Source organism: Dreissena polymorpha, chromosome 10 (assembly GCF_020536995.1).
Source record: "Dreissena polymorpha isolate Duluth1 chromosome 10, UMN_Dpol_1.0, whole genome shotgun sequence".
Taxonomy (NCBI): domain Eukaryota; kingdom Metazoa; phylum Mollusca; class Bivalvia; order Myida; family Dreissenidae; genus Dreissena; species Dreissena polymorpha.
In genome coordinates, this window is record NC_068364.1 from 9,411,568 (window position 1) to 9,439,109 (window position 27,542).

Consider the following 27,542-nt stretch of genomic DNA (forward strand, 5'->3'; position numbering starts at 1 on the left):
CTGTAGTTTGAATGTATCATTTGATATGGGCTGTAGTTTGAATGTATCAATTGATTTGGGCTGTACTTAATGTATTCTTTGTGTTGGACTGTAGTTTTAAAGTATCCTTTGAAGTGGGCTATAGCTTGTATGTATTGTTTGAGGTGAGTTAAAATTTGACTGTTTCCTTTGAAATCGGATTTAATTTGAATATTTCGTTGGAGATGGGCAGTAGTTTGAATGCATTCTTTGAGATGGGCTGTGTTTGAATGTATCCTTTGAAGTGAGCTATATTTTGAATGTATTCTTTGAAGTCAGCTGTAGTTTGAATGTATCCTTTGACATGGGCTGTAGTTTGAATGTATCATTTGAGATGGGCTATAGTTTGCAAATATCCTTTGAGATGGACTGTAGTTTAAATGTATCATTTAAGATGGGTTGTAGGTTGAAGGTTTTTTTTGAGATTGGCTGTTGTTTTAGTGTATCCTTCAAAGTGGGCGGTTGTATGAATGAATTCTTTAAGATGGACTGTTGATTGAATGTATCCTTTGAAGTGGGTTGAAGTTTGAATGTATCCTTTGAGATAAGCTGTTATTTTAATGTATCATTTGAGATGTGACTGTAGTTTGAAACTATGATTAGAGATGGGCTGAAGTTTTAATGTATCCATTGAAGTGGGCTGTAGTTTGAATGTATCCTTTGAGATGGGCGTAGTTTGAATGTTTCCTTTGAAGTGGGCTAAAGTTTGAATGTATCCTTTGAGGTGGGCTGTAGTTTGAATGTATCCTTTGATGGGCTGTAGTTTGAATATCTTATTTGAAGTTGGCTGTAGTTTGAATGTTTTCTTTGAAAAGTGCTGTAGTTTGAATGTATCATTTGAGGTGGGCTGTAATTTAAATGTATCCTTTGAGATGGGCTTAAGTTTAAATGTATTACGTTAGGTGGACTGCTGTTTGAATGTATCCTTTGAAATATGCTGTTGTTTGAATGTATCCTTTGAAGTCAACTGTAGTTTGTATGTATCCATTTAGATGGGGTGAAGTTTTAATGTATCCTTTGATATGGGCTGTAATTTAAATGTATGCTTTGAGATGGGCTTAAGTTTAAATGTATTACGTTAGGTGGACTGCTGTTTGAATGTATCCTTTGAAATATGCTGTTGTTTGAATGTATCCTTTGAAGTCAACTGTAGTTTGTATGTATCCATTTAGATGGGGTGAAGTTTTAATGTATCCTTTGATATGGGCTATAGTTTGAAAGTTCTTTGAGGTGGGTTGTGGTATAAGGTATCCTTTTAAGTTGGTTGTAGTTTGAATATAACCTTTGAGATATGCTGTGACTTGAGGATATCCTTTTTTTCTGGGCTCTAGTTTTTATGTATTCTTTGAGATGGGCTGCGGGCTGTACTAAGAATGTATCCATTGAAGTGGGCTGTAGTTTGAATATATTCTTTTTGTAGGTATGTAGTTTTCTTTTTCCTTTGAAGTGGGCTTTAGTTTGAAAAGATTCAGATCTCCTTTTTTTAATCATTCATATTTAAGCAGTCCTTCCTAAAGTTATTTAATTGCCGTCCAGTAGGTCCTAAAATCATGCAGTCTGCCGGCCCAGACTGATCATTTCAGATTTTCCGGACCAAAAACGAAAAAAGGTTGAAGAAAGACAAAAATTAGATTTAAATAAAAATAAAATTATTTTTTGATAATATGCTAGATAATATTGATATGAATAAATTTTGCTTACATATAATGAAACTTAATGAGCTTCACTAAATTTATTCCATAAATAGCAATTTAATAATTTAATTATATATTTGTTTATGTGTTTGTTTATTTGATAAATGTTACTAAAAATGACCTTTGTTTAATTCCTGCTTGCTAACAAAGTAATCAAATATAACAGGAACCAAAACACGCATAAAGAAATGATGTAGTGTGTTATTCGCTTAATCGGAAAAATGCAGAGGACTGTCGCTAGTATTTCGGAACGACTGCTTAAGTATCTTAACATTCAATATAGTTGAATGTGATCCAGCAGAGCTTCTGCTGTAAAAGTTATATTTTGAATGTTACAGACATTGTTATACACATGTTTAAATATTATCATCTCATTTTCTTCCTGCTTTACAGCTGGTATGTGCTTTAAAGAGCAGCTGTTTTCTGACCACAACTCAGTGCGAAGCTGCTTCTCTAATGCAACAGGTTCACTTGTATGTACCTCCACCTGTAATAGAAGCTATGTGTACGGAGATGGTGCCACGGTGAAAACATTCACATGTTCAGGGGGAAACGAATGGGACTATAATTTTGTGGATCCTGCAAATAGGTTTTGCTTGCGTAAGTGAATTCACGTCAACTTGTTTTCCTTTTTTTTTAAGTAGGATTTGAGTTACTTCAAAAATGAACGTTTTTTAGATACATACATTTTTAAACAATATAATATTTTTATGTAGGACTGATTAATATTGTCTTGAAAATTAAGTGACTTTCAATGTTTAAAAGGTTTGATTTTATTTTCCATTTACAGTACTGACATTTTTAGCTCGACTATTATATATGAAATATATATAGTGGAGCTATCCTACTCACCCGGCGTGACTGTGAGCGTGCAAATGTTAAAGTTTGCGTACCACCCCAAATATTTCCTATGTCCCTTGACATATTGCTTTCATATTTTGCATACTTCTTTACCAACATGACCCCAACCTATAAACAAGAAAAAAAAACTGTATCAAGCATTTTGTAAGAATTATGGCCCTTTTTCCACTTAGAATATGCATATTATTGATAGCTCTATGTTAAAGTTTGCGTACCACCTCAAATATTTTCAATGTCCCTTGACATATTGCTTTTATATTTTGCATACTTTTTTACCAACATGACCCCAACCTATAAACAAGAGCAGACAACTGTATCAAGCATTTTGTAAGAATTATGGCCCTTTTTTTTAACTTAGATTTTATATGTTTATGTTTGCGTACCACCTCAAATATTTTCTATGTCCCTTGACATATTGCTTTTATATTTTACATACTTCTTAACCAACATGACCCCAACCCATAAACAAGAGCAGACAACTGTATCAAGCATTTTGTAGGAATTATGGCCCTTTTTTGTCTTTGTATCTTTGAATATTTTGTTAAATTTTGTGTTTAGATCCACTTTACTTCTTAAGTATTAAGGCAGGCCTTGAAGAATTTTTCCAGAGCCACTCGCCCTGCAGGGCGAGTGGGCTTGACAATCCACTCGCCCGTCACTTTAATCTTCTTGCCCTGCATTAAAACATATATATATATACATGTTTATATTTATAGTTTTGATGACCTTTCTTTCTGTTCCCTATCTCCACCACCTTGCAGATATTTTACAATAAAACCCATTTCCATGCTGAGTTTTAATATTTCAGGCAAGCTTTTACTGAAAGACACGCTTGATTGACAAATGGTTACAATATGGTAAATTTTTGCTAAGGCTTCTGATCAAGAATTATTATGTTTATTTATACAAAAAAAAAATCTTTTTATTTTTAATTAAATATAAGAAGTATTATAATTAACCAGTTGTTTTTTTTTTTTATTGATATTTACATTAAAATGAAATTTTATTCTTCACGGAATGACCAATATATTTAACTGTGTTTTTCACTTTTAATCGATAAGCTGACAGCACTGACAGCTACAAAAAGAGCTCAGCCGATTTCGAGAATTATTTTGACTGTGCCCGTTACGTCATTTTGCAGTGTCAAAACGAAAGGCAGTTTCTTTGTGTACTAAACCTATTTTTTGTTCGTTAAAAAATATTGTTCGCAATTTGTATTGATGTGGAAGGAGTTCTGGAACTGAATTTATATTTCTCAACTTGAAAAATAGCACTCGCCCGGTCGGTCGAGTATTTAACAAACTTTTACTCGCCCGACCATCAACTTCACTCGCATATGCGAGCGGTCGAGTGGATTTTTCAAGGCCTGTAAGGCTATTGCTTTCGAACTTAAAATATTTTCTTACTATCATGATGTTACTGTACCTGGCAAATTGAATTTGACCTTGACCTTTGAATGACCTTGACTCTCAAGGTCAAATAAATAAATTTTGCTTTAATAGCTATAACTTCTTTATTTAAGATTTGATTCATACTTTGACAAAACAACACTTACCTGACATACCACAATGGACTCCTACCAAACTATCCCCCACGCCCCACCCCAGAATCCCCCCCCCCCCCCAAAAAAAAATTTAAAAAAAAATAATTTTTTTTTTGAAAGATCGTTATTAAATGACCACACACCCACATTATACCCCCCTCTCCATAATGGCTTACGTTATACTGTTAAGCACTTGAATAGTCGAGCGCGCTGTCCTCTGACAGCTCTTGTTGTCCCCTACCGCTTTCACAGGAGGGGAGTTATGGTTTGCGCTCTGTGTGTCTGTCTGTCTGTCTTTGAGTCTGTCTGTCACACTTTTCTGGATCCTGCGATAACTTTAAAAGTTCTTAATATTTTTTAATGAAACTTGAAACATGGATAGATGGCAATATGAACATTATGCACGTCATTTCATTTTGTTCCTACATCAAAAATTCTGGTTGCAATGGCAACAAATAGACTAAAAATGGACCCGGTAGGGGACCATATTGCTTGACAATAGCCTTTTTATATATGATTCCACTTATGTGGGCTGTATGAATAGGTTTTTCGGCCTGATCTCATTGAACATAAATAAATATACTGTGAAACCATTTATTTTCGTTGGCACAAAATTTCGCCCTTTTCATAAAAATGACTATTTCGTCCGCTCTTAAATTCGCCCATTTCTGGTGTTGAAAAAAAACCCCAAAAAACGTCCGATTTGTTTGTAATACATGTAATACGCGGTTGCGAAAATATCGTGCTGGGGAAAGAGAGGTGACACTGGGTAGTCACTTGCAAGAGGTGGGCCTTGTTTGGTATATGCCAATCAACAAGTCTGTTATTTTAGGTGAAAGTAACTGTCCCTTATTATTCTATGTTATTGACACGTTCTTTGTTATGATTAGCGGATAAGTGGGACTGAATAATCGTTAACGAGGTTTTTAAACAACGAAGCCAATTTCCAATTAGTCTTTTTCCATTACTATCACGGTCAAATTGATAACAATCTTACCTTTAGCGGCGCTAATTGGAGAAGGTGCGAAACTTGTTCTATTATACGAATGAGGATCTAGTTTGTTAAGTATTTTTTTTCTGAATGGAACGCTGCATTTATTGATAAACAACAGTATTAAATCATAAAAAAATGTTTTTGTTATAAAAAAAAACAAAGGTACGGGTTTTTATGTATATGTACAAAAATAGTATATGCAGTTAAAACCAAACAACCAAACACAAATTAAAATGTTCTTTATTAATTTTTTTACAAAGCACAGAATATATTTCAGTCAGGTGTTGATCCCACATCGTCATATTTTAATTGCGTTTAATAGTATTGTCTTTAATCCGGATTCGCCGCGTGTAGGCTGTATAATCTGCAACACCCCTGAACAAAACACAATACACACAATGGGTAATAAAGTTGTTAACAATTAGCGCTAATCAACACTATTATACCTTAACGAAGTCGACGCATTCGATACAGCCTTATTGCATTCGCGTTTTACAGGAAATGCCAGTTGTCAGTACACTGTATAATAAACACCCCTTTGTGTCAAAACCGGATTTAACTTGAGTGTGAATAGTCGACTGTTTCATGTTCTTTGTATCAATACCATCTGTGTACCTGTATTATAAGTAAACCAGTCAACAAACAAGGTGCGCGCTTTCGCATATGGGTATTCGGACGTTCAAAAAATTGACCTACGGTTTAGCGTTCACGCTGTCGAACGCATTAAGCAATATAACTCGTTTTTTTTCACTATTTCTTTATTTGCAAAAAATACTAGTGGCTTATAACTTACCTTGCAATCTTTTTTCTCTTGCATTTTGCGAGTGTGCGAGTGTTAATTTCGAGCCCTGTGTATATGCGTGGATTACGCTGGATTTAAATGCCTCATGCCTACGGTAATTCAGTCTTATTTGTTTCAAATATGGGACATGATTGTTCGTTAGGCTCTTGAATTCGTCCATCGGTCGAAGGACGAAAAAGGCGAAAATTAATGTCGGACGAATAATAATGGTTTCACAGTAGATGAAATCTATGAGATCTGCTAGATTTTTTTATGCCCCCGGATCGAATGATCAGGGGTATATTGTTTTTAGCCTGTCTGTCTTTCTGTCTGTCATTCCGTCATTCTGTCCCAAAACTTTAACCTTACATTAAAGTTTTGCAATAACTTTTGAAATATTGAATACAGCAACTTGATATTTGGCATGCATGTGTATCTCATGGAGCTGCACATTTTGAGTGGTGAAAGGTCCAGGTCATCCTTCAAGGTCAAAGGTCAACAAAAAAGCGGCGCATAAGGGGGCATTGTGTTTCTGATAAACACATCTCTTGTTTGATTTTTTTTATGTCCCCCACTATAGAAGTGGGGGACATATTGTTTTTGCCCTGTCTGTTGGTCTGTTGGATGGTTGGTCTGTTGGTTGGTTGGTTGGTTTGCGCCAACTTTAACATTTGCAATAACTTTTGCAATATTGAAGATAGCAACTTGATATTTGGCATGTATATGTATCTCATGGACCTGCACATTTTGAGTGGTGAAAGGTCAAGGTCATCCTTCAAGGTCAAAGGTCAAATATATGGGGTCAAAATCGCTCATTTAATGTACACTTTTGCAGTATTTTAATATTCAAGATAGCAACTTGATATTTGGCATGCATGTGTATCTCATGGAGCTGCACATTTTGAGTGGTGAAAGGTCAAGGTCAAGGTCATCCTTCAAGGTCAGATGTCAAATATATGTGGCCAAAAATCGCTCATTTTATGAGTACTTTTGCAATATTGAAGATAGCAACTTGATATTTGGCATGCATGTGTATCTCATGAAGCTGCACATTTTGAGTGGTGAAAGGTCAAGGTCATCCTTCAAGGTCAGAGGTCAAATATATGTGGCCCATATCGCTAATTTTATGAATACTTTTGCAATATTGAAGATAGCAACTTGATATTTGGCATGCATGTGTATCTCATGGAGCTGCACATTTTTAGTGGTGAAAGGTCAAGGTCATCCTTCAAGGTCAAATATTTGGGTCAAAATTTCTCATGTAATGTCACTTCTGCAATATTGAAGCTAGCAATTTTATATTTGAAATGCATGTGTATCTCATGGAGCTGCACATTTTGAGTGGTGAAGGGTCAAGGTCATCCTTTAAGGTCAAACGTCATATAGGGGGACATTGTGTTTCACAAACACATCTTGTTTTTTAAAGAACTTCAGATTTCAATATTCAAGAAAATACCTTAATTATCACAATTTTATTAATTGCCCTCCTGTAAACTGATTCAGAATGATACTTTGTATTAGAGTATTATGTTGTTGATTTATTTTCCATATGGTATTGGCAAAAATGAGATTATTATTTACATACATTACACCACTTTACTGGTATAATCGTGAAAAAATGCATCATATGGATAATGTCTTTTTTTAAAACTTGTCTTAAAGTGCATATGCAATTATACATGAGTAGTTCTTTTTAAGTTAGGGAGGTTTTACTCCAGTTTACAAATGTTTATGATCATACCTTGATTGGTTATGCTCAAACACATTGTTACGAGATGTTTTGTTCTGCTGTTTCTAATTGATAAATAAATGTTGCTCTTAAAAGCAAATGAATGCACATACATCAGAATATGTTACAAAATGCTAATAGATGTATCTAGAAATGCTTGCTGGGCTCATATCATTAAGATGTAATGTAGTCTAAGAGTAATTATATAGTAATAGATCATGTATAGACCATATATAGTCCATGTATAGACCATGTATTATTTACTTTTTACCAGCCATTCAAAGCTCGGATGACACCATCACCACATCCGTTGTTTATGACTTTTCCACTAACAACTATAACTGCACATCACAGTTTGCAAGTAAAGTGGCTCCTATGTTGTCAACATTTGCTACACGCTTGTCAACGTCATGTGATGGTCTTTCTTGGAACGTGGAACATACAAACACTACACTTGTAACTTCTAGTCAGGTAATGCAAATGAATTATTAATTGTTGTAATATAACTTTAAAAGGACAAAAACGCATTTACATTAGTTAATTAAATTACATTTATATATCCTTGATATTGGGTTATAAAAGCCACATTAGAAAATTAACGGTTATAGAAAGGAATTGCTATAGACACCTGTCAGTTTGTCCGTCTGTTTGCCTGTCTTTGGCTCGACTTAAATTGTCCTGGAAAGTTCTCTGAAAATTTTATACTAAAAACATTAAAATTTGCCTAGATCATTCCATATATGAAGATGTCCATGTGCAATGTTTATTACTCAATGTTTGAACCTACAAAAGTTATGCCCCCTTTTCAACTTAGAATTTCTGTAACATTATTATATTATTGATACTACAGACTTTACGAGCAAAAATGTACATATCTGAAACTACAAAATTCAGATGAGGTTTGGTTGCTTTGTAACATTGTACATTGTCACTCTAATTAGTTTCATCAAATCATGTCCTTTGGGTCAACGTAGTCTAACCAGCATTATGGCCACCAGGGTGTCATATATTTCACCAGTATAAAGAATCATATTGAAAACTATCATTTACTCAAAAACCACAAGGCCCAAAGTTTTAATATTTGGCATGTAACACTTTTTGTGGTGCTTAACAGACTGAGTTCAAATGATGCTACTTGGTCAGAATTGACAACGCCTGAGGGTCCAATTTTTCTTTGTAACAACTTGCTAATTATTACTACATACAGAATACCATAAGGGCCATCGTGGTTACACATTAAAATATAGAGGATGACAATGCGATAGTACGATGGCGACAATAGTACCATGGCGACAATGCGATACTACGATGGCGACAGTGCGATAGTATGATGGTGACAATCTGATAATGCGATAGTACGCTGGCGACAATGCGATAGTAATCGCACTGTCGTTATTGTATTATCGCATTGTCGCCATCGTACTATCGCACTGTTGCCATTGTATTGTCAAATTGTCGTCATCGTACTGTCCCATTGTCGCCATCGTACTATTGCACTGTCGCCATCGTATTGTCGCACTGTCGTCATTGTATTATCGCACTATGGCATTATCGCCTTATCGCCATCGTACTATCACATTGTAAACTATCGCCTTCTGGTACACAAACTGTTCTTATTGCAGAAACAAAATAGATGACTTTATAAAGATGTACTTTGAAAGAGGTTACAGTTATAATGAAATCAAATTCTTATTAAGTTATAGAATGGGTATTGATTTAAGGTATGCCGAACTGTAAAGTATTTTTAAAAGTGGCTCCATCTAGAAAAAATACGATGTGCGCTCGTGTACTGGAAGGGGATAGAAGACAACGAGACAGTACAATGACGACAATGCATCAGTGCGACAATATGATGGCAACAGTGCCATAGTACGGTGGCGACAATGCGATAATACGATGATGACAGTACAATAACACGATAGTACAATGGCCACAATTCGATGATACGATGGCGACAGTACAATATGACTATCGCATTGTCACCATCCTACTATCGCGTTGTCGCATTTTTGCCATTGTAATATCACATTGTCGTCCTTGTACTGTTGTACTGTCGCCATCGTATTGTCACATTGTGGTCATCGTACTGTCGCGTTGTCCCATTGTTTCCATCGTACTATCGCATTGTCGCCATCGTACAATCGTATTGTCGCCATCGTAATATCCCATTGTCACGTTGTACTAGTGCACTATCACATTGTCGCTCTCTGGATTTTAATGTGTAACCTTGATGGCCCTAACGGTATTCAGTAACTACGTGAGACGTTGTGTACATATATCAGTACCGTGACAAGTTTTGGTTTAAATAAGAAAATGCATTTGCAGATGCATTTAATCTTACATACTTTACTTGAAGCAATTTTATTTATACCTGTATTAGCCATGGTGACAAGATAAAGGTTACAATACACTAAATGATCGCTTCATGTAGGGCTGTACTCTCTAAAAAAATATCATAGTTGACAGGAAGGCATGTTTTACACTTTTTACCATTATTCGGGTGTTATCTTGCGGAGATAATGGTAGGGCATGAATAGGTGTTCACAACTGAATCCCTGAAATATGATACACTTGAAGACTTAAGTAAACCATTGCAGTAGAAAAGGTTACATTTCACTAAGAAACGGCCGAGAAAAAAAAGCTGCAAAAACAGTCGATTTTGATTTGTGTCAAGTTCTTTCTTGCTTTGTACATGACATATCTTTTTTATTGCATAAATCGATTCCGCTTAGAATGGCCTTTAAGAAAAGGTATGGTTATGGGGGTCTCTATGTGCAAAATGTTGCATTTATTTTCGCTCAAAGTTGTCGCTTTTACATTGAATTATATAGGGAAACTATTTGGTGTATTATGACCTAAACGCAAAACCAGGCCTAGTCACAAAGGAGCTGTATTTACAGAAAATCATCATTTTTTTAGTGGGATATGACGCGTTTTGGCAAATTTCACGGAATAAATGCGTTTGTTTTGCGAATTTAAGGAGCATCGTGAGTTTTTAAGAAAAAAATACGTTTTCAGAGGAAAATAAGGAAAAAAACGTACAAAACTCGTCTTGAGCATCTCAAATCGCAACAATTTGTGCTGAAAGAGCTCATGAACACGTTTTAATAGTTGTTTACTTCTTTTTCTACATAGCTTGTAACAATATTCCAGTATTTTTCCCTCTCGACTATAGTGGGGGACATATTGTTTTTGCCCTGTCTGTTGGTTGGTTGGTTGGTTTGTGTGTTTGTTTGCTCCAACTTTAACATTTTACCATAACTTTTGCAATATTGAAGATGGCAACTACATATTTGGCATGCATGTGTATCTCATGGAGCTGCACATTTTGAGTGCTGAAAGGTCAAGGTCATCCTTCAAGGTCAAAGGTCAAATATATAGCTTCAAAGCGGCGCAAAAGGGGACGTAGTGTTTCTGATGAACACATATCTTGTTTAATCTGCAACCATCATAACACAACATGTGTTTGGCCAAGGATATCAATTCAACAAATTGGCTGGTTATTTATAGTTCGGTGCCACCTACCTTCTAAAACTGCAAGAGCCTAGCTCGGATACCACCAAGAAGAATAAATGCCTCCAGTCTATCAGAGCTACGCCAGGGCTGTTTAATTTGACTTATTCTGAAGTGATCTGTGACGAATCAAGAATCGGAACTGTCTCTGCTAAAACGGTCACAGCTGGGGCAATTGTTGTGAACTGTAGAAACAGCAGTCATAACAAGGTCTTTAGCCAAAGTCTTACTGCAGATGTGTGCGGTAAGTGGTTATACTTTAAAGAGACCATCAACCACCAATGATTAAAAAAGAAAAGTTCTAAAATACCTTTTTTTTACAATTATTAGTTTATATTGATTAAATAGCACGACTGGTATATTACATTACTTGAAAACAGTTCATATTTTCAGTAAAATTCGGTAATAAAATTTTGCGATGTGAAATCAAAAGTACATCGCGAAAAAAGGTGACATAATGATATACACACTATAAATAATGCAAGTAGATTTATTATTATATATATAAAATATATAAATTTCACTAGGCATGCACAATTTGCATTCCTGGGTTTACCACGTGACAATGATGATCAATCTACTTGCGTTATTTATAGTTAACTGGTAGTTACCAGTAAAATTTATTACCGAATATACTGAAAATATGAAAACTTTTTTCAAGTAATATACCAGTCGTGATATTTTAATCAATATAAACTAATAATTGTAAAAAAATACGGTATATAAGAACTTTTCTTTTTTTGTCGTTCGTGGTTGACTGTCCCTTAACACTTTCTATTCTATATCATGCTAACATAAACAAAAATGCTACCAAGGTCATGCAGTGTTTATTTGTACTCTTTTGGTTCTGATATAAACATATGTACCTGTAATATTGAAATGAGGTGTTATAAAGATAATTATGTGGGTACAGAAACTGTTGATTGAAGTATGATTTTGATAATAATATTGTTGCTTTGCCCTAATTGGTTGATTGGTTTTTGTGTGGGTCCTCCAGTCCAGATTTTATGTCCCCTCTTTATAACTTGAATATTCCTAAAAATGATTTAAATATATCTTTGGGTAAGAAAGCCACATTATCAGATGAATTGTAAACTTGTATTCCTCTTCATTGAAAGGTCATAGTCACCATTAAAAGTCAAATATATTCAACTTTAACTTTTGTTGTGTACATTTTAATAACTAGGATCAATTCAACATTATTTATCATTGCTGTATACGTGCGCTTATAAGACGCATTTTTCAGACTTAAATTAATAAGTTACAGTTGGGGTCGCGTCTTATAAGCGAGATACTGGTAAAAATAAACAAAAAAAATCCAAATATCGTGTTTACTGGGCTTATGCTAGCCAAGTTGGACACTTGTCAGTTGTTTTGAATCATCGCGGCAGCCATTTGCATTTTCTCTAATGTCTGTATTGGCCCGTACCGTGTATCGGGACGCTATGTTCAGTTACCGATTTATTTGTAATAAAATGTATTGTTACTGATTTTGTTGTCTATTATTTTTAATTTGAATTTTGTTATTTTTGGGGCGTAAGAAGTTATATTGTCTGTGATTATTCTTGAAAAGTTTTTATCACCTGATTGTCTGCGCGCGACGTCGTTAAATGCCATATAAATTGGCCATTATAGTATACGTGTGTAAGCGGCAAAACACGATGCCAACATGCTTAAAACAACAGCAAAATCAATTCTCAGTAAACACGCTGCCGATTACAAATGCTATTTGATTAGTTTGTATCACCTGATCGTCTTTGTTCCACGTCGTTAATTTTCAATTAAAACATAATTGGCAATTAGGGTATCCTCTGAAATAAGTTACCAGTTTGCAACTGTCAATTGTTCAATAAACAGGATTCAGACGAACCACTAATACCGATGACACATTATTTATTAGGGGCCAACAACGACGGGAGCAAAGAGCGATCGCATGCAATTATCCGCATATGGCTTTCTTCTTGACACGTGATTTCGATCTGCGCTTCGGAGTCTATCACTCTATCACGCGATTGGCTAATTTTATGAAAGTAGGCGTTACCTATTGTTGATAGACAATGGGCGTAAAATTTGCATAATCTAGGTAATAAAACTAAACGCTTTCAAAATATCTGCCTATTAGATTTCAATAACTGTCAAACAATACAATTAAGATGACTGACACGATCAATTTTGCTTGTGCATTGATATTACGAACGTAATATGTTTAATGTTTGCAATTGTTTGCAATTGTTAGGGCAAATGATTAATACGCAGTTGTTAGAAATTTTGTCAATTTGATAATTATTTTTATTGCATGAATAATACTTGAAAATAAATTAAAACCCACTAATATATCATAAAATAAACAAATATTATTTACTTTGTTGTTTGATTGTTTTATTTTTCAGACTTGCGTGAAATACTAATTGTATGCAGCGTGAGTTTGAAAAATTCTCAATGTTTTACTAATTGATGATTTTCTTTAACATTCTGCGATTTTTCGGCCATTTTCCGGCCGATGAATATGGCAAAATTTGACCGCATCTTACACGCGGGTCAGTCTCAAATCCACCCATTATAAAGTCCGAAGTCGGGGTGCGTCTTATAAGCGAGGGCGTCTTATAAGCGCACGTATACGGTATTATATAAGGTCAATATCACAATTCAAGTTCAAAAGTTATGAATTTTCTCTTATTATTAAGAAAGCATGTAATGATAAGAGTTTGTAGTTAATTGTTTATTGAACATTGTTTTTCCACTGCCCCATGGCCACCAAATATATACTTCATGGTCATATGTCACATATTCTTTGTAATAAACATACAAATATCTGGAACAATGCCTTATCTACTGAACTTTTGTGAGGCCGTTGGAAAGTGCCATATATCTATGTTCTGGGCTGAAATTCCATGCCTTGAATATTTGCTCACAGAATGGTCAATGTAATGCTCACAGTATGGTCAATGTAATGGTCAATGTAATGCTCACAGAATGGTCAATGTAATGGTCGATGTAATGCTCACAGTATGGTCAATGTAATGCTCACAGAATGGTCAATGTAATGCTCACAGAATGGTCAATGTAATACTTACAGTATGGCCAATTTAATGCTCACAGTATGCTCAATGTAATGCTTACAGTATGGTCAATTTAATGCTTACAGTATGGTCAATGTAATGCTCACAGAATGGTCAATGTAATGCTCACAGAATGGTCAATGTAATGCTCACAGAATGGTCAATGTAATGCTTACAGTATGGCCAATGTAATGCTTACAGTATGGCTAATGTAATGCTATCAGTATGGCTAATGTAATGCTCACAGTATGGCCAATTTAATGCTCAGAGTATGCTCAATGTAATGCTTACAGTATGTTCAATTTAATGCTTACAGTATGGTCAATTTAATGCTCACAGTATGGTCAATGTAATGCTCACAGTATGGCCAATGTAATGCTCACAGAATGGCTAATGTAATGCTTACAGTATGGCTAATGTAATGCTTACAGTATGGTCAATTTAATGCTCACAGTATGGTCAATGTAATGCTTACAGTATGGCTAATGTAATGCTCACAGAATGGTCAATGTAATGCTTACAGTATGGCTAATGTAATGCTTACAGTATGGTCAATGTAATGCTCACAGTATGGTCAATGTAATGCTTACAGTATGGCCAATTTAATGCTCACAGTATGGTCAATGAAATGCTTACAGTATGGTCAATGTAATGCTTACAGTATGGTCAATGAAGCAACTTGAGCACTATGTTTGGTTTCTCTTTAAGGAATGAATTGTTGTGAACTGACCTGTAATGAATTTCATGTAATTTCACCTCATGTTGTAAATGAATGTAACTTCTTCAAGATTGGGGTTCAATTCCTGTGCCACTTTTTAAAAATAATTCAACGTTTATTTTCTGCTATTATAAACTTATAATATTATGATAAAGTTATGATGTAAAAAAACAACAACACAAAATTGTCGAAAATACCTTTTATTTCCACAGTCAGAATTGTTCTTGTTGTTCGTAGGCATTATGGATAATTCAATTTTAATTTAATTCCAAAGTTTTGGTGAGTTATTTCTTCCTGATCTGTGTAGCTACCGTGTAAGCATACTGTTCATCTCAACATGAGTAGACAATGAACTATCCGTCATTTAAATATACTTTTACAATATGTCTTCACAATTCTATCAAATCTGGTTACCAGTTATTCTGAATATCATTGCTAAGGTTAGCAATAGACCGTTCCAGAATCGATAAATTGACCGCCGCCATATTGTCAGTCACGTGACTGTCCGCCATTACACTACTGCCAACTTCTGCGAGTCAGCGATTCCAAAAGCCAAAGACGTAGCGAATACCGGCTTCGCCGATGTCGGATAAATAAATTACTTAATGAATAATTTTCAGACGATTATCACATTTTTTGTTGTTAAATTGATTGTTTGAAGTTGAGATTGATTGTTACATATAAAAAAATTAAAATGCTCTTGTGTGTTTGTTTTTTGTGTGTGTGTAAACAAGTGGTAATCATCGGCGAAAATTTGCCGGTTCAGTCGCTCATATTATTTTGATTAGACATTTTACTTATTACTTGTTACAAACAATTCACACATGTATTGTTGTGTTGATTTTGATAGCCGCAACATCAAGCAGATTATACTTCTTAAAGATTCTCGCGCAATTAATTAACGCTTATTGTTTGAAATGGGTAAAACTCTATACTCTAAAATCATAACATATTGCATTAAGTATGGTATTTTTGATACGCCTTCCATTATTTTTCTTGTTCTAACTGATTTCAGATATAAACAAATTGTTGTTTGGATTTAAATTTAATTTTGTGAGCTGGAATTATGTCGCGTACAAAAACCCGATCTTTTGGGAGATTGATATTGACGATCTTTTAGGAGATTATATGGAAGATGAAGAGAAAGTGAATATATCTAATTGAGTAGATTTTCATCTTTGGAATCATTTAACAGCTATAAACCAAAAATCTTAAAAAATGTATTTTATAGGTTTTTGCAGTAACGCAAAAGATATGGATAACGATGTTTGTTTAGTCAATTAATCGAAACGAAACTCCGAAAAAAACACCTAAATAATATTTATTTTAAAAATATATTATTAAGTGCCAAAAGAATTTATTAATTCATTTATTGGCATCTTTAAAAAAACGCGTCATTAGCATCAAAGTAAAGATTATCTGAAGACTGAAAGGCCGTCAATTTGACACAACAAAGAGCTCTATGCATAAGCCGTATTATTTTTTGCAGAAAAGCTTCAATAAATTACAATAGTAATACATCTAATTATAAAAATATAATTATGAATGGCATGAGTACGTAAGTGTGATAAACACGTGAGTTATAGAAAGTGTAAGGGGTTCATTAAATATAAACGTACTACAAAACCCTATTAAAAGCGAAATGCATGACAGTATTTACATGTAATTTTAATTTGATGGTTTTTGTACAGAGAATGGCGCTATTGAGGAATATGAACATACAACTGAAAAAACACAACTTTACATGATGCAAATTGAACTGTGTATTCATGTATATTGAAAACTCGTTACTAGTGAGTATGAGTGGCAAATATCTAACATTTTAACACACATATATCTATATACATATTTTTTTTTAAGAATTATTTACCCCCGTTAGTGTCAAATGTAATTTCTTTTATGTTTTTATGATGTCGTTCGTGCATTGCCGTAACATTTCTTCATACGAAATGACGTAGTTTTAATTCACTGATACCCGCTAAATACGTTAAATGTTATGTTTTTAGGTAAATTTTATAATTATCAAATACTTTTTTTCATAAATTAAACCAGGGATTAAACGGGCTAGTATCTTTACGGTGTACAATTTCTGATATTCTATATTGGACATAACTTTTAATTTGCACAATATGTAACATATCTAATGTACGCAACTTTTAAGTATGTCGGAGGTAAACTATTAAACTAAATGACTGCTTAATACTACCAGAAAGAGAAGACATGGTGGCATCATCAATTGTGTTTAATGACCAGACTGTCATCTGCCACCCAGTGTGGTTTATGACACCCCGGGATGACACCATGTTGTTAGTTAAGTCTGGATAATATCTGATCAAAACGAGATAATCGGATTATGCAGAACAAACAGGCAATTCAACAATGGAATGCAAAGGATTACGCGATTTTAAGATTGATGCAAATAATTAAATGATAAATATGGCATTTAATTTAATTAAATGTTTTTTTTTAATGTGTCAAAGTGTTTCTTTTCCTAGACAAATACCAAAAAAATGCAAGGTTTTTCAAACATTTTTCTGTTATAACACTAGCTTAACATCTCTCTAGCAGAAAAACTTTATTTCATACAATTTGCATGACAAACAAAAAAGTTTTACAAAAAGAAAGAAATTCATCCGTTGAATAATTGGTGCTCTCTTATATATGTTACGGGTTGTTAGGCAGTAGTGTAATGGCGGACGCGGAGAGTATTCAGGGGAGATAATTGGGTAATTACTAAATTCAGGAACGGTCTATATGAGCACTATTATAAATGATAAATGTCAACTATTTCAGGCCCATTTTTTTCTATACTATATGTTAGTGGTACATGTAGGCAGTTTATGATTGTTGTATATAAGATAAGATATAAGTTTATGCAAGAACTAACATCCTGCTGACTTGTGATGGCATTTTCATGTGTAACAAAAGCGGTTTGCTGTGCAAATGAAGCTGGAACTTAAAGTTTGTGCTGTGAAAATAAAATATTTTTCTTTTTTTTTAATCAAGGATACATTGTATGAAATTTTCTTCTGTTTTTACATGCCTGTTCAAACGGGACATATAATAAGATCACCCTGGGGGGCGTGTCAGCAGTGTCCGCTCTCTAATTCAAATAGTTTTCATCCGATCTTCACCAAACTTGGTCAGAAGTTGTATCTAGAAAATATCTAGGTCAACTTCAAATATGGGTCATGCTGGGTCAAAAACTAGGTCACAGGGTCACTCAGTGCATTTCAAGGATTTAGCATGGTGTCCGCTCTCTAATTGAAGTAGTTTTCATCCAATCTCCAAACATGGTCAGAAGTTGTATTTAGACAATATCTAGGTCAAGATAAAATATGGGTCATGTTGGGTAAAAAACAAGGTCACATGGTCACTTGGTGCATTTCAAGGATTTAGCATGGTGTTTGTTCTCTAATTGAAGTAGTTTTCATCCGATCTTCACCAAACTTGGTCAGAAGTTGTATCTAGACAATATCTAGGTCAAGTTTTAGCCCTCCTTTCATTGAAAAATATCTAATACATTAAAAAATACTGGACTTGTGTCAAAGACTTTTTAGTGAAAACCAAAGGCATGAGCCTGGGCTTGTGGTTTTTTATTTTTATGCAAAGATAATAAATTTGTCTGTATACAATATTTATTATTCTATTATTGTATTCATTGTATAATTTGCTAGAAAATGTATTTTATTTTGAAAAAAAGAAGAGAAAATGGCAGATTTCTGCAAGAAAAACATGATAAACATCAAAAGATATAATGATAAAACACAAAATTGCATCATAGGCCTGTGAGTTAAGTTAATTTGATGATTTCTCTTGATTTTGATGATAGGATGTGTCTCAGCTGAAAGTGATAATTCATTTGTTTTTGTTTTTTATTCAACAGTCACTTGTGGCCAGGGATACTACTTTAGTTTAGCAATGGGAGAATGTGCAAAATGCCCAGTTGGTCAGTACCAGGACTCCACTGGACAGAACCAGTGTAAACAGTGTCCAGCAGGAACCTCTCCTAATTCTGACCAGACGCAGTGTCAGAGTGAGTAGCTTAATCTCATAGATCACAATCAATTCAGAATGTGTTTATTAGCATGTTAAGGACATTGTTTGTTGATGTCACACCTGCAATTTCAAAACAAAGTTGGACCTTAAGTGGATTATTTCTTATAACAAACATTAACAAAAAGTATTGCAACTTTGTGTAAGCTCACCTGAGAATAACGTGTTCATAGGGTGCTCTTGTAATTGCTTTGAATTGTTGCTTGTTATGCGAAGTGTGTCATCAACAATTACCTTGTTAACACTCTAGAGGCCACATTTATTTCCAATCTTTGTGAAACATGGTTAGAATATTTATCCCAATGATATATTGGCTGAGATCAAAAGTGGCTCATGTGAGGTCAAAAACTAGGTCACTATGAAAAGTTAAAGAAAAAGCTTGTTATACCCCCACAAACGAAGTTTAGGAGGGTATATAGGAGTGAGCTTGTCTGTCTGCAGTGATTCATTTTGAAATCTACATCAATGAGTCCCTGGGACTCGCATGTTTTGAAACAATGGGTCCAATCTGAAAACAATGGGTCCCAGATTGTGTCTTTGTAAATTCGTTACAAATCATATACTTAAAGCGGGTATATACGATTTTTTACATGTGTTTATTTGTAATATATTGATCAAATAGGTTACAATTACACAAAATAGACAAGAAAAAGTATGCATTAAAGCCGAATTTCATAAAATGCAGCAAAGACATCAGGAACCTCAAGGTCATGCAGCAGATTTATCAGAGACTTGAATTTTGATAATGGTAAATTCTCTGACGAGATCCAGTGGATGCATTTAAGCAACACCTTCATGGCTTTATCTTCCCTTGATTCATTTTTAAGCTGACACTGAGCCATGTTTTCTCTATGTAATGGGGCTTCATTGCACATCTTATGTTCTGACAAACTGACATGCCTTGAAAGAGTGGAGTGCTGAAAGTTTTGACATTTGGCCAATTTCGACATACCATTAACCTTGTTGTAGTCCGTACACACAGAACAAAACATGTAATCATCGGCGTTATTCTCACTGGGAACATAGCGAAGCCAAGAGTATAGCCCGAGCCACATCGACTGAAATTTGCGATCTTTTTTCTTTTCCGATTTTTCTTTAGAAACAATATTATCATTGATGTCTACGCTGAATGTGTCATTTTGGAGTTCTTCGGCCGCGGAACTGGTGTTTTTTAAGAAAGATGTTAATTTACATTGTTGCAGATCGATTTTGAGAACTTTTTTGGGTGGCATTTTCTTTGTTTACCATCCGGGACAGTCAAGTAACCGTCCAACGATCTATTAATAAAACGCCGTAACTGATTGGATAATTTATATATTTCGACCAATCGAAATACGCGTTTTACATTCCGAATGTAGTGATATGACTTCCGTTCTATAAGTCAAGACGGTGTTGACATGTGTTTCGGTTATCTCCACTAATTGAAATCGGTTTGTAAAACTTTGACGATGTTGAAAATCGGAGTTTTTTAACAATGCGTCCCGAAGACGCACATGTTTGAAAAGTAGGCGTCCCCAGGTAAAAACGTGCGTCTGGGACGCGGGACGCACGGCAAAATGAATCACTGTGTCTGTCTGTCGGTCGTTCAGTCTGTATTAAGTGTTCGCTCTCTAATTCAAGTTGTTTTCATCTGATCTTAAACAAACTTTGTCAGATGTTGTATCTAGTTGATGTCTAGGTCAAGTTCAAATATGGGTGATGCCAGGTCAAAAACTAGGTAATGGGGTCACTTAGTGCGTTTTAAACATTAAGCATGGTGCTTGCTCTCTAATTCAAGTAGTTTTCATTCCATCTTCACCAAACTTGGGCAGAAGTTGGATCAAGATGATGTCTAGGTCAAGTTTGAAAATGGGTCATGCTGCATCAAAAACAAGGTCACGGGGTCACTTAGTGCGTTTTAAAAATTCAGCATGTTGTCCACTCTCTAATTAAAGTAGTTTTCATCCAATACCTTCACCAAACATGGTCAGAAGTTTTATCTTGATGATCTCTAAGCCAAGTTTGAATATGGGCCATGCCGGGCCAAAAACTAGGTCACAGGGTCACTTAGTGCGTTTTTTTTTACATTCAGCATGGTTTCCGCTCTCTACTTCAAGTAGTTTTCATCTCATCCGATCTTCACCAAACTTGGTCAGAAGTTTTATCTAGATGATCTTAAGGCTAAGTGCGAACATGGGCCATGCCTGATAAAAAACTAGGTCACGGGGTCACTTAGTACATTTTACACATTCAGCATTGTGTCCGCTCTCGAATTCAAGTAGTTTTCATTTGATCTTCACCACAATTGGTCAGAAGTTGTATCTAGATGATGTGTAGGTCAAGATCGAACATAGGCCATGCCGGGTCAAAAACTAGTTCACGGGGTCACTTTGTGCGTTTTAAACATTGAGAGCACGGTGTCCGCTGTTTTTTGTGAAGACAACATGCAAAATATTCTTTGTCAATGCGGTATGTGGGAGTATTCGTCATGTCTGTGACAAAGCTCTAGTTAAAACGATATGAATCACATGTATAGTCCAATTGTAATGAAACTTGATGAGAATATTTATTCTAATTACCGGTATATCTTGATTGAGTTTGAAAATGGTTACAATTTGTTAAAAATCATTGCCACCATGGGCAGTTTTCTTATATGGCGTTTGTGAATCTTTGTTAACACACTAGAAGTCACATGTTTAGTTGTATCTTCAGACAACTTGGTCAGAACATTTGTTGTTATTGAATTTTGAAAATGGTTTTTATAGACTGTTGAGAAACATAACCACACAGGTTAGTTTCCCTAAAATATCTATAGTGAAACCTTTTTATGACCCTGTCTGTCTGTCTGTCCGTCTGTCCGTCTAATAAATGGCTTCAAAGCAGGTGGCATTGTGTTCCTGACAAACACAGCTCTTGTTAATACTTCAGAAGTAAATTTTTGGTCCAATATTAATGGCACTTATTTATTTCGAAAATTGTACTGGTCTGTTTACAAACATGGAAGCTAGGGGGTGGAGCAGTTGTTGAAACATGGCTGAAGAGAAACCTTGTTAACACTGTAGAACACATTTTTTCCAATCTTCACAAAACATGACTTGAACATTATTTTTTATGATATACTGTAAAACCCTTAAATTTCGTGTGGTACGAATTTTCGTGGATTTCGTTGTTCCGATGAACCACGAATTCAAGTACCAACGATTATTTTTACATTTTTAATCCGAAATCGGTCCTTTCCGAATGTCATTTCCGACATTCTCTATTGTTTTCGGTTATCTGAGATATTTGATTGAGATATGCTAGGTAATACAATGTGTTGTTTTCTCGACAAGTGTTTGGTTTATAATACTTTTTAAAGTCTCTATAACGCTCAAAATCAACGAAATTGAAAATTTCGTTAAGTATTTCGTAAAATAAAGTTAATACCTAAACAATCAGTGTTCCTTGTAGCAATAGCCAAAATAGATGTGGTATGATAACATAGATTTTTGTAGATACAAAATGCTCGTCTTTATTTATTTGTGGCCACAATTAATTCCCGCGAATATATCTTTTCATACGACACACGAACACCATGGTAGTGTTCATGCGTCGTATGAATAGATAATGCAAAACGATAATAAAAACGAGCATTTTGTATCTACAAACATCTATTTTACCAGACCACATCTGGCGTTGAAATTTTGGCAATTGCCATAAGGAACACTGATTTTTAATTGTTTAAGTTTATTTTACGAACAATTGTACGCAATTTTCTTTGATTTTGAGTAGTAATGTTACTTTAAAAAAAGCATGGAATTTAAACTGTACATCAACGATTGTTCTCTTTTACCTGACGTCTTCAAATTAACAGTTTGCAGATTTATCACATATGTCAATGAGTGCCAATTAAAGTTAAAAGAGACAAAACGGTTTTCACACGTGTATTTTTGGGGATCTTATTACTCAATTGTTACTACTAGGGGACCGATTGAGCAGAGAATTGCAAATATTGTCAAAACAATTACATTGATAGCAATTAGCGAGCGGGGACCCACAAGATCGCCGCTTATTCGCTCTTGTCGACAATTATCGGCAACACTTTCATGCTTCAGTGCACATTAACCTCAAGCCTTGCTGTCAACAAAGATTAGCAGATTATTCTTCGTTATTACCCTCGTTGTTTTAAGAAAAGTTTAATTATTATGACTGTCAATCTTCCCCGAAAATTTGAAATCCACGAAATTACGTGTCAACAAACTAGTTGTTTTTTATTAAACCACGAAATTTCATACCGACGAATTTCTTTACGTTTACAGTATCATCTGAGTTTGAAAATGGCTCTTGTCAAAAACATGTCCACCTTTTAAACACTCTAGAAGTCTTATTTGTGTATTTTATCTCCATGAAACGTACTCAGAATATGTTTTTCTAATGAGATTGCGGCTGAGTTGGAAAATGGATTGGTCCAATAAAAAAACATGGCCACCAGGCCAATGATCCATATATGGTAATTATGAATCCTTGTGAACACAGCAAAGTGGAATGTTTTGTCTGAATTAAACTTACTCAGAATCTTTTTTTAATGTCACATGGCTGAGTTTGAAAATGGTTCAGGTACATTTTAAAGTATGGCCACCATGGTTTTGGGGACACTCCTTATATGTCTTTATAGTAAAAGATTGTAAAAACTCTTGAAGTCACATTTTTGTCAAATCATTTTGAAACCTGCTCAGTACCTTTGTTTTAACAATATCTTGGCAGAGTTAATAATTAGTTCTTGTTATCTAGTTACAGTGGAAACCCTCTAAACCGGATCCTCTCTATACCAGAATCCTCTCTAAACCGGACAAATTGTCCGGTCCCATTTGTTTCCCTATACAACCATGCGTTAAATATCTCCTCAAGACCGGAATCCCCTCAATTCCGAACACCGGTCATTTTTTTGATCAAAATTAGGTAATGCCATACGTAATTGTACCTCTCTAAACTGCTCAGGGCCTGTTTATTGCAGCTCAGACCTAGTGTCAAAAAGTTGTGAATAGCGGATTAAAGACGCGTGAAATTAATAAAGGTGGTTGAAAAATTTGCAAACTGTAAAAATTGCAAAACAATTTTAAGATACTTGTCCTGTGATGTACATATCGCTAAATAGATATGATTATATTGATTATAATTACTGATAACAAACATAGAGTTCTTTAGTATGTTTTGTTTTTGATATAGGACGCCGTGCTAAATTTTAATAATATTTATGCTATTTAATTTTGTGTTGTTTATGACAATTTCTAATTGAGTGTCATATAAAATGGTGATTTGCAGAGTTCTTGAAGCAGTTGCATTTATATATTCATTTAGATTTTCAAATTGGTAATTAAGATAACTAAACTAAAAATGTCCGAAACTCTTTCTAAGCAATGTCGCGTGGAATTTGTTTCTAGAAGACAAAATCAAACTGATTAAAGGGTCAGAGATGTTTCCAAAACTACACTCAAGATGCTTTCAGTCGAAAGTCGACGATCGGGGATATTGTACAAAAAAAGTTTTTTAGTGTGAAAATGAACTCAATTCACCTAATACGTGCATGCATGTATAAAATTGATTGTTTTTCAGGGTGCATTGTTTGATCTATTTTGTGACTGATATTGCTTTCGAATCAACAGATTAAGCGACGTGTTTTTCTTATGTGATGCAGTATGAATGAATGTTAGATATAAATAAACTATGAAAATATGGTGAAAGTGTTTTTTCCTTATTAGGCTTTGTAATTGGCCGTCTGAAAGCAAAGAAGTCAATGTCCCCTCTAAACCAGAATCCTCTCTAAACCGGAATTTCCTCTTGGTCCCGGGGGTGTCCAGTTTAGAGGGGTTCCACTGTATATGGCTTTAAGTGCATTGGGCGTTTTTTAAATTTTATGGCTATAGTGAACCCTTGTGAAATCTTAGACTTGATAGTAAATTAGGTTCTCATGTGATCAACCTATGGCCAAAGGCCCTCTTGTTTAATTTAATATTGCATTAGAAAGTTTTTGTTGTGTTGTTTGTTTGGAATGCAAAAATTTGGTATTTAAACATTTACATAAAAAAATATCTCTAAAATGCCTGTTTGATATTAGCTATGATGAGATCTCATTCACTGTTATAACTGACATGAGTGTAGGATACAATGTCAGCATAATTCAAGACACGTTTTTATTGTGAATAGAATTGAAAGTATCCGATCAATGTTTACAAGTTATATCAGCATATGGCAAGACAACAAAGTCAGGCCAAACATATACGTATTATGATTACTTTTACATGACATTCCTTAACTAATTTTCAGGCACCTGCCAGGCTGGTTATAGATCAAATACGGGGTTCTATCCGTGCAGTGTGTGTCCTGTGGATACTTACTGGCTGAATACGACCAACTGTGAAGCTTGTCCGAATGAAGGATCAACAGTTGGGGTGGTTGGAGCAACACGCACCTCTCAGTGCTATGGTAACTTAACATTTTATTTTAATACTTTGCCTAAGTAATACGTTATTATATACCGGGCTACAAAATTCCTTCTGGAGGATGAACATTGAGTCTTTAAACATGTATCTGTTGTGTTGATACTGATACTGATATTGATACAAAAAGAAATTCATGACAGCTAGCTCAGTTGGTAGAGCTGTGGACTACAAATCCTAAGATGGGGGGGGATTGAGCCACTTGACTTGTTTCTGGATTGGTCATGAACTCCTCTCTACAACAATTATCGCTCATTGGGTCATTGTCGACCTGAAATGGCTTGAAGTCACCTGGGGGTGACTAGAAGCCGCTTCATGTCACCCTGGGGTGACTTCAAGCCGGCGCTAGTCACCCCTGGATGACAAGAATCGGCTTCATGTCACCCTAGGGTGACAAGAATCGGCTTCTAGTCACCCTAGGGTGACATGAATCGGCTTGAAGTAAGCTAGGGTGACAAGAATCGGCTTCTAGTCACCCCCGGGTGACTTCAAGACATTTCAGGTTGACAATGACTCAATGAGCGCAATTATCCCCAAACCACTGATTCAAGTAGGGCAGTTCTTAGTTACTGGCACAAATATGTGCTGATCCCCCTACCACTGATTCAAGTAGGGCAGTTCTTAGTTACTGGCACAAATATGTGCTTATCCCCCTACAGCAGATTCAAGTAGGGCAGTTCTTAGTTACTGGCACAAATACGTGCTTATCCCCCTAGAGCAGATTCAAGTCGGGCAGTTCTTAGTTACTGGCACAAATATGTGCTTATCCCCCTACAGCAGATTCAAGTAGGGCAGTTCTTAGTTACTGGCACAAATATGTGCTTATCCCCCTACAGCAGATTCAAGTAGGGCAGTTCTTAGTTACTGGCACAAATATGTGCTTATCCCCCTAGAGCAGATTCAAGTAGGGCAGTTCTTAGTTAATGGCACAAATATGTGCACTTAATACTGGTTAACCAGGTAGCCCCGGAAAAGTGACAGTTTGTGAAAGGTCTGCAGTGATATGAATAAAATACTGTTGAAATTTATAAAAAACAACAACTAAACAACAAACATTGATATTTTCAGGTCAATGTACAATATAAAGAAAGATGGGTATAGATAGATATAGTTATCATTTTTGAATGTAGGAAATACATTTTGAATGTAGGAAATACAGATAAAGGAAAATAAGATCATTTTAAATTTGAATTTAAGTATTTTCAATCATAAGTTGCTGACTGTAAAATAACCCCCAGTCAGAATTAAAGATGCAAGTCATCAAATCATGTGTGCTTCCATTTTGTGACTATTCCTTCGCATCTATACTCCTGATAGTAAGTGGTTTATTCGAATTCAATCTATGAAAGTTTCATATGATTGATCAAACAATACGAGGGTTAATGCATTTTGATGTGGCAAAGTGTAAATACAAGTTTTAAGCATATTGATACGCAATTAACTGCTTTTGTAAGTATAATTTTAAATTATTTTCATTTAAGTGCATGAATATAACAAAAAAGTGAGTGTCCATGTTGCAGTATGAAGTGAAAACTATTGTTGATGTTCATATGACTACATGCACCATGGTTACAGAATGGTGCTTTTAATAAAGTGTTAAGCTAAGAGATTTTTAATTATAAAATAAGCAATAATTTTATTTATGTTTCATGTCATAAAAAACCCACAAATATAATCTTTATTTCACTGATAAAACCATTAAAATTGTGTATGTAAAACATTAACTTAAAACTATGTACACAATGTTTTAAACCCGCTTTGTATTTTGAATTGCAGAAAAATATTTATTATTTATCCAAACATGCATGAAGGTTCATCTTGTTTACTTCCAGCACCATGTCCTGTGGGTACCTACTCCTCCTCTGGTTACATGAACCCGGGATGCATACCATGTCCTCGAAGTTTTTACCAGGACAAAACAGGACAGAAGACATGTACACCATGCAGTGACCAGCAGTCAACAGCAGGAAATGGCTCCACTGCAGTTGAAAACTGCACTGCTATTAAAGGTCAGTGTTTTGTTATTGAGGAATTAATTTGCAAATAACTAAAACATGTATAGTTCGTTTGTTAAAATGAGATGCAAGCTGCATACCTAGGAAACATGCTTTTGCATCTAGT

The 27,542-nt window shown here is 35.0% G+C and overlaps 1 protein-coding gene across 1 annotated transcript in view; it reads left to right on the forward strand.

Moving 5' to 3' along the window:
- Positions 1 to 27,542, forward strand: part of LOC127847978 (sushi, von Willebrand factor type A, EGF and pentraxin domain-containing protein 1-like) — an 88,120-nt gene that overhangs the window by 60,354 nt on the left and 224 nt on the right. Inside the window, exons 25-30 of the mRNA XM_052380232.1 lie at positions 2,106 to 2,312; positions 7,895 to 8,091; positions 11,131 to 11,377; positions 18,797 to 18,946; positions 25,249 to 25,407; positions 27,254 to 27,430. Coding sequence (XP_052236192.1) covers positions 2,106 to 2,312; positions 7,895 to 8,091; positions 11,131 to 11,377; positions 18,797 to 18,946; positions 25,249 to 25,407; positions 27,254 to 27,430 — 1,137 coding nt within the window. The remainder of the gene's footprint in view (positions 1 to 2,105; positions 2,313 to 7,894; positions 8,092 to 11,130; positions 11,378 to 18,796; positions 18,947 to 25,248; positions 25,408 to 27,253; positions 27,431 to 27,542) is intronic.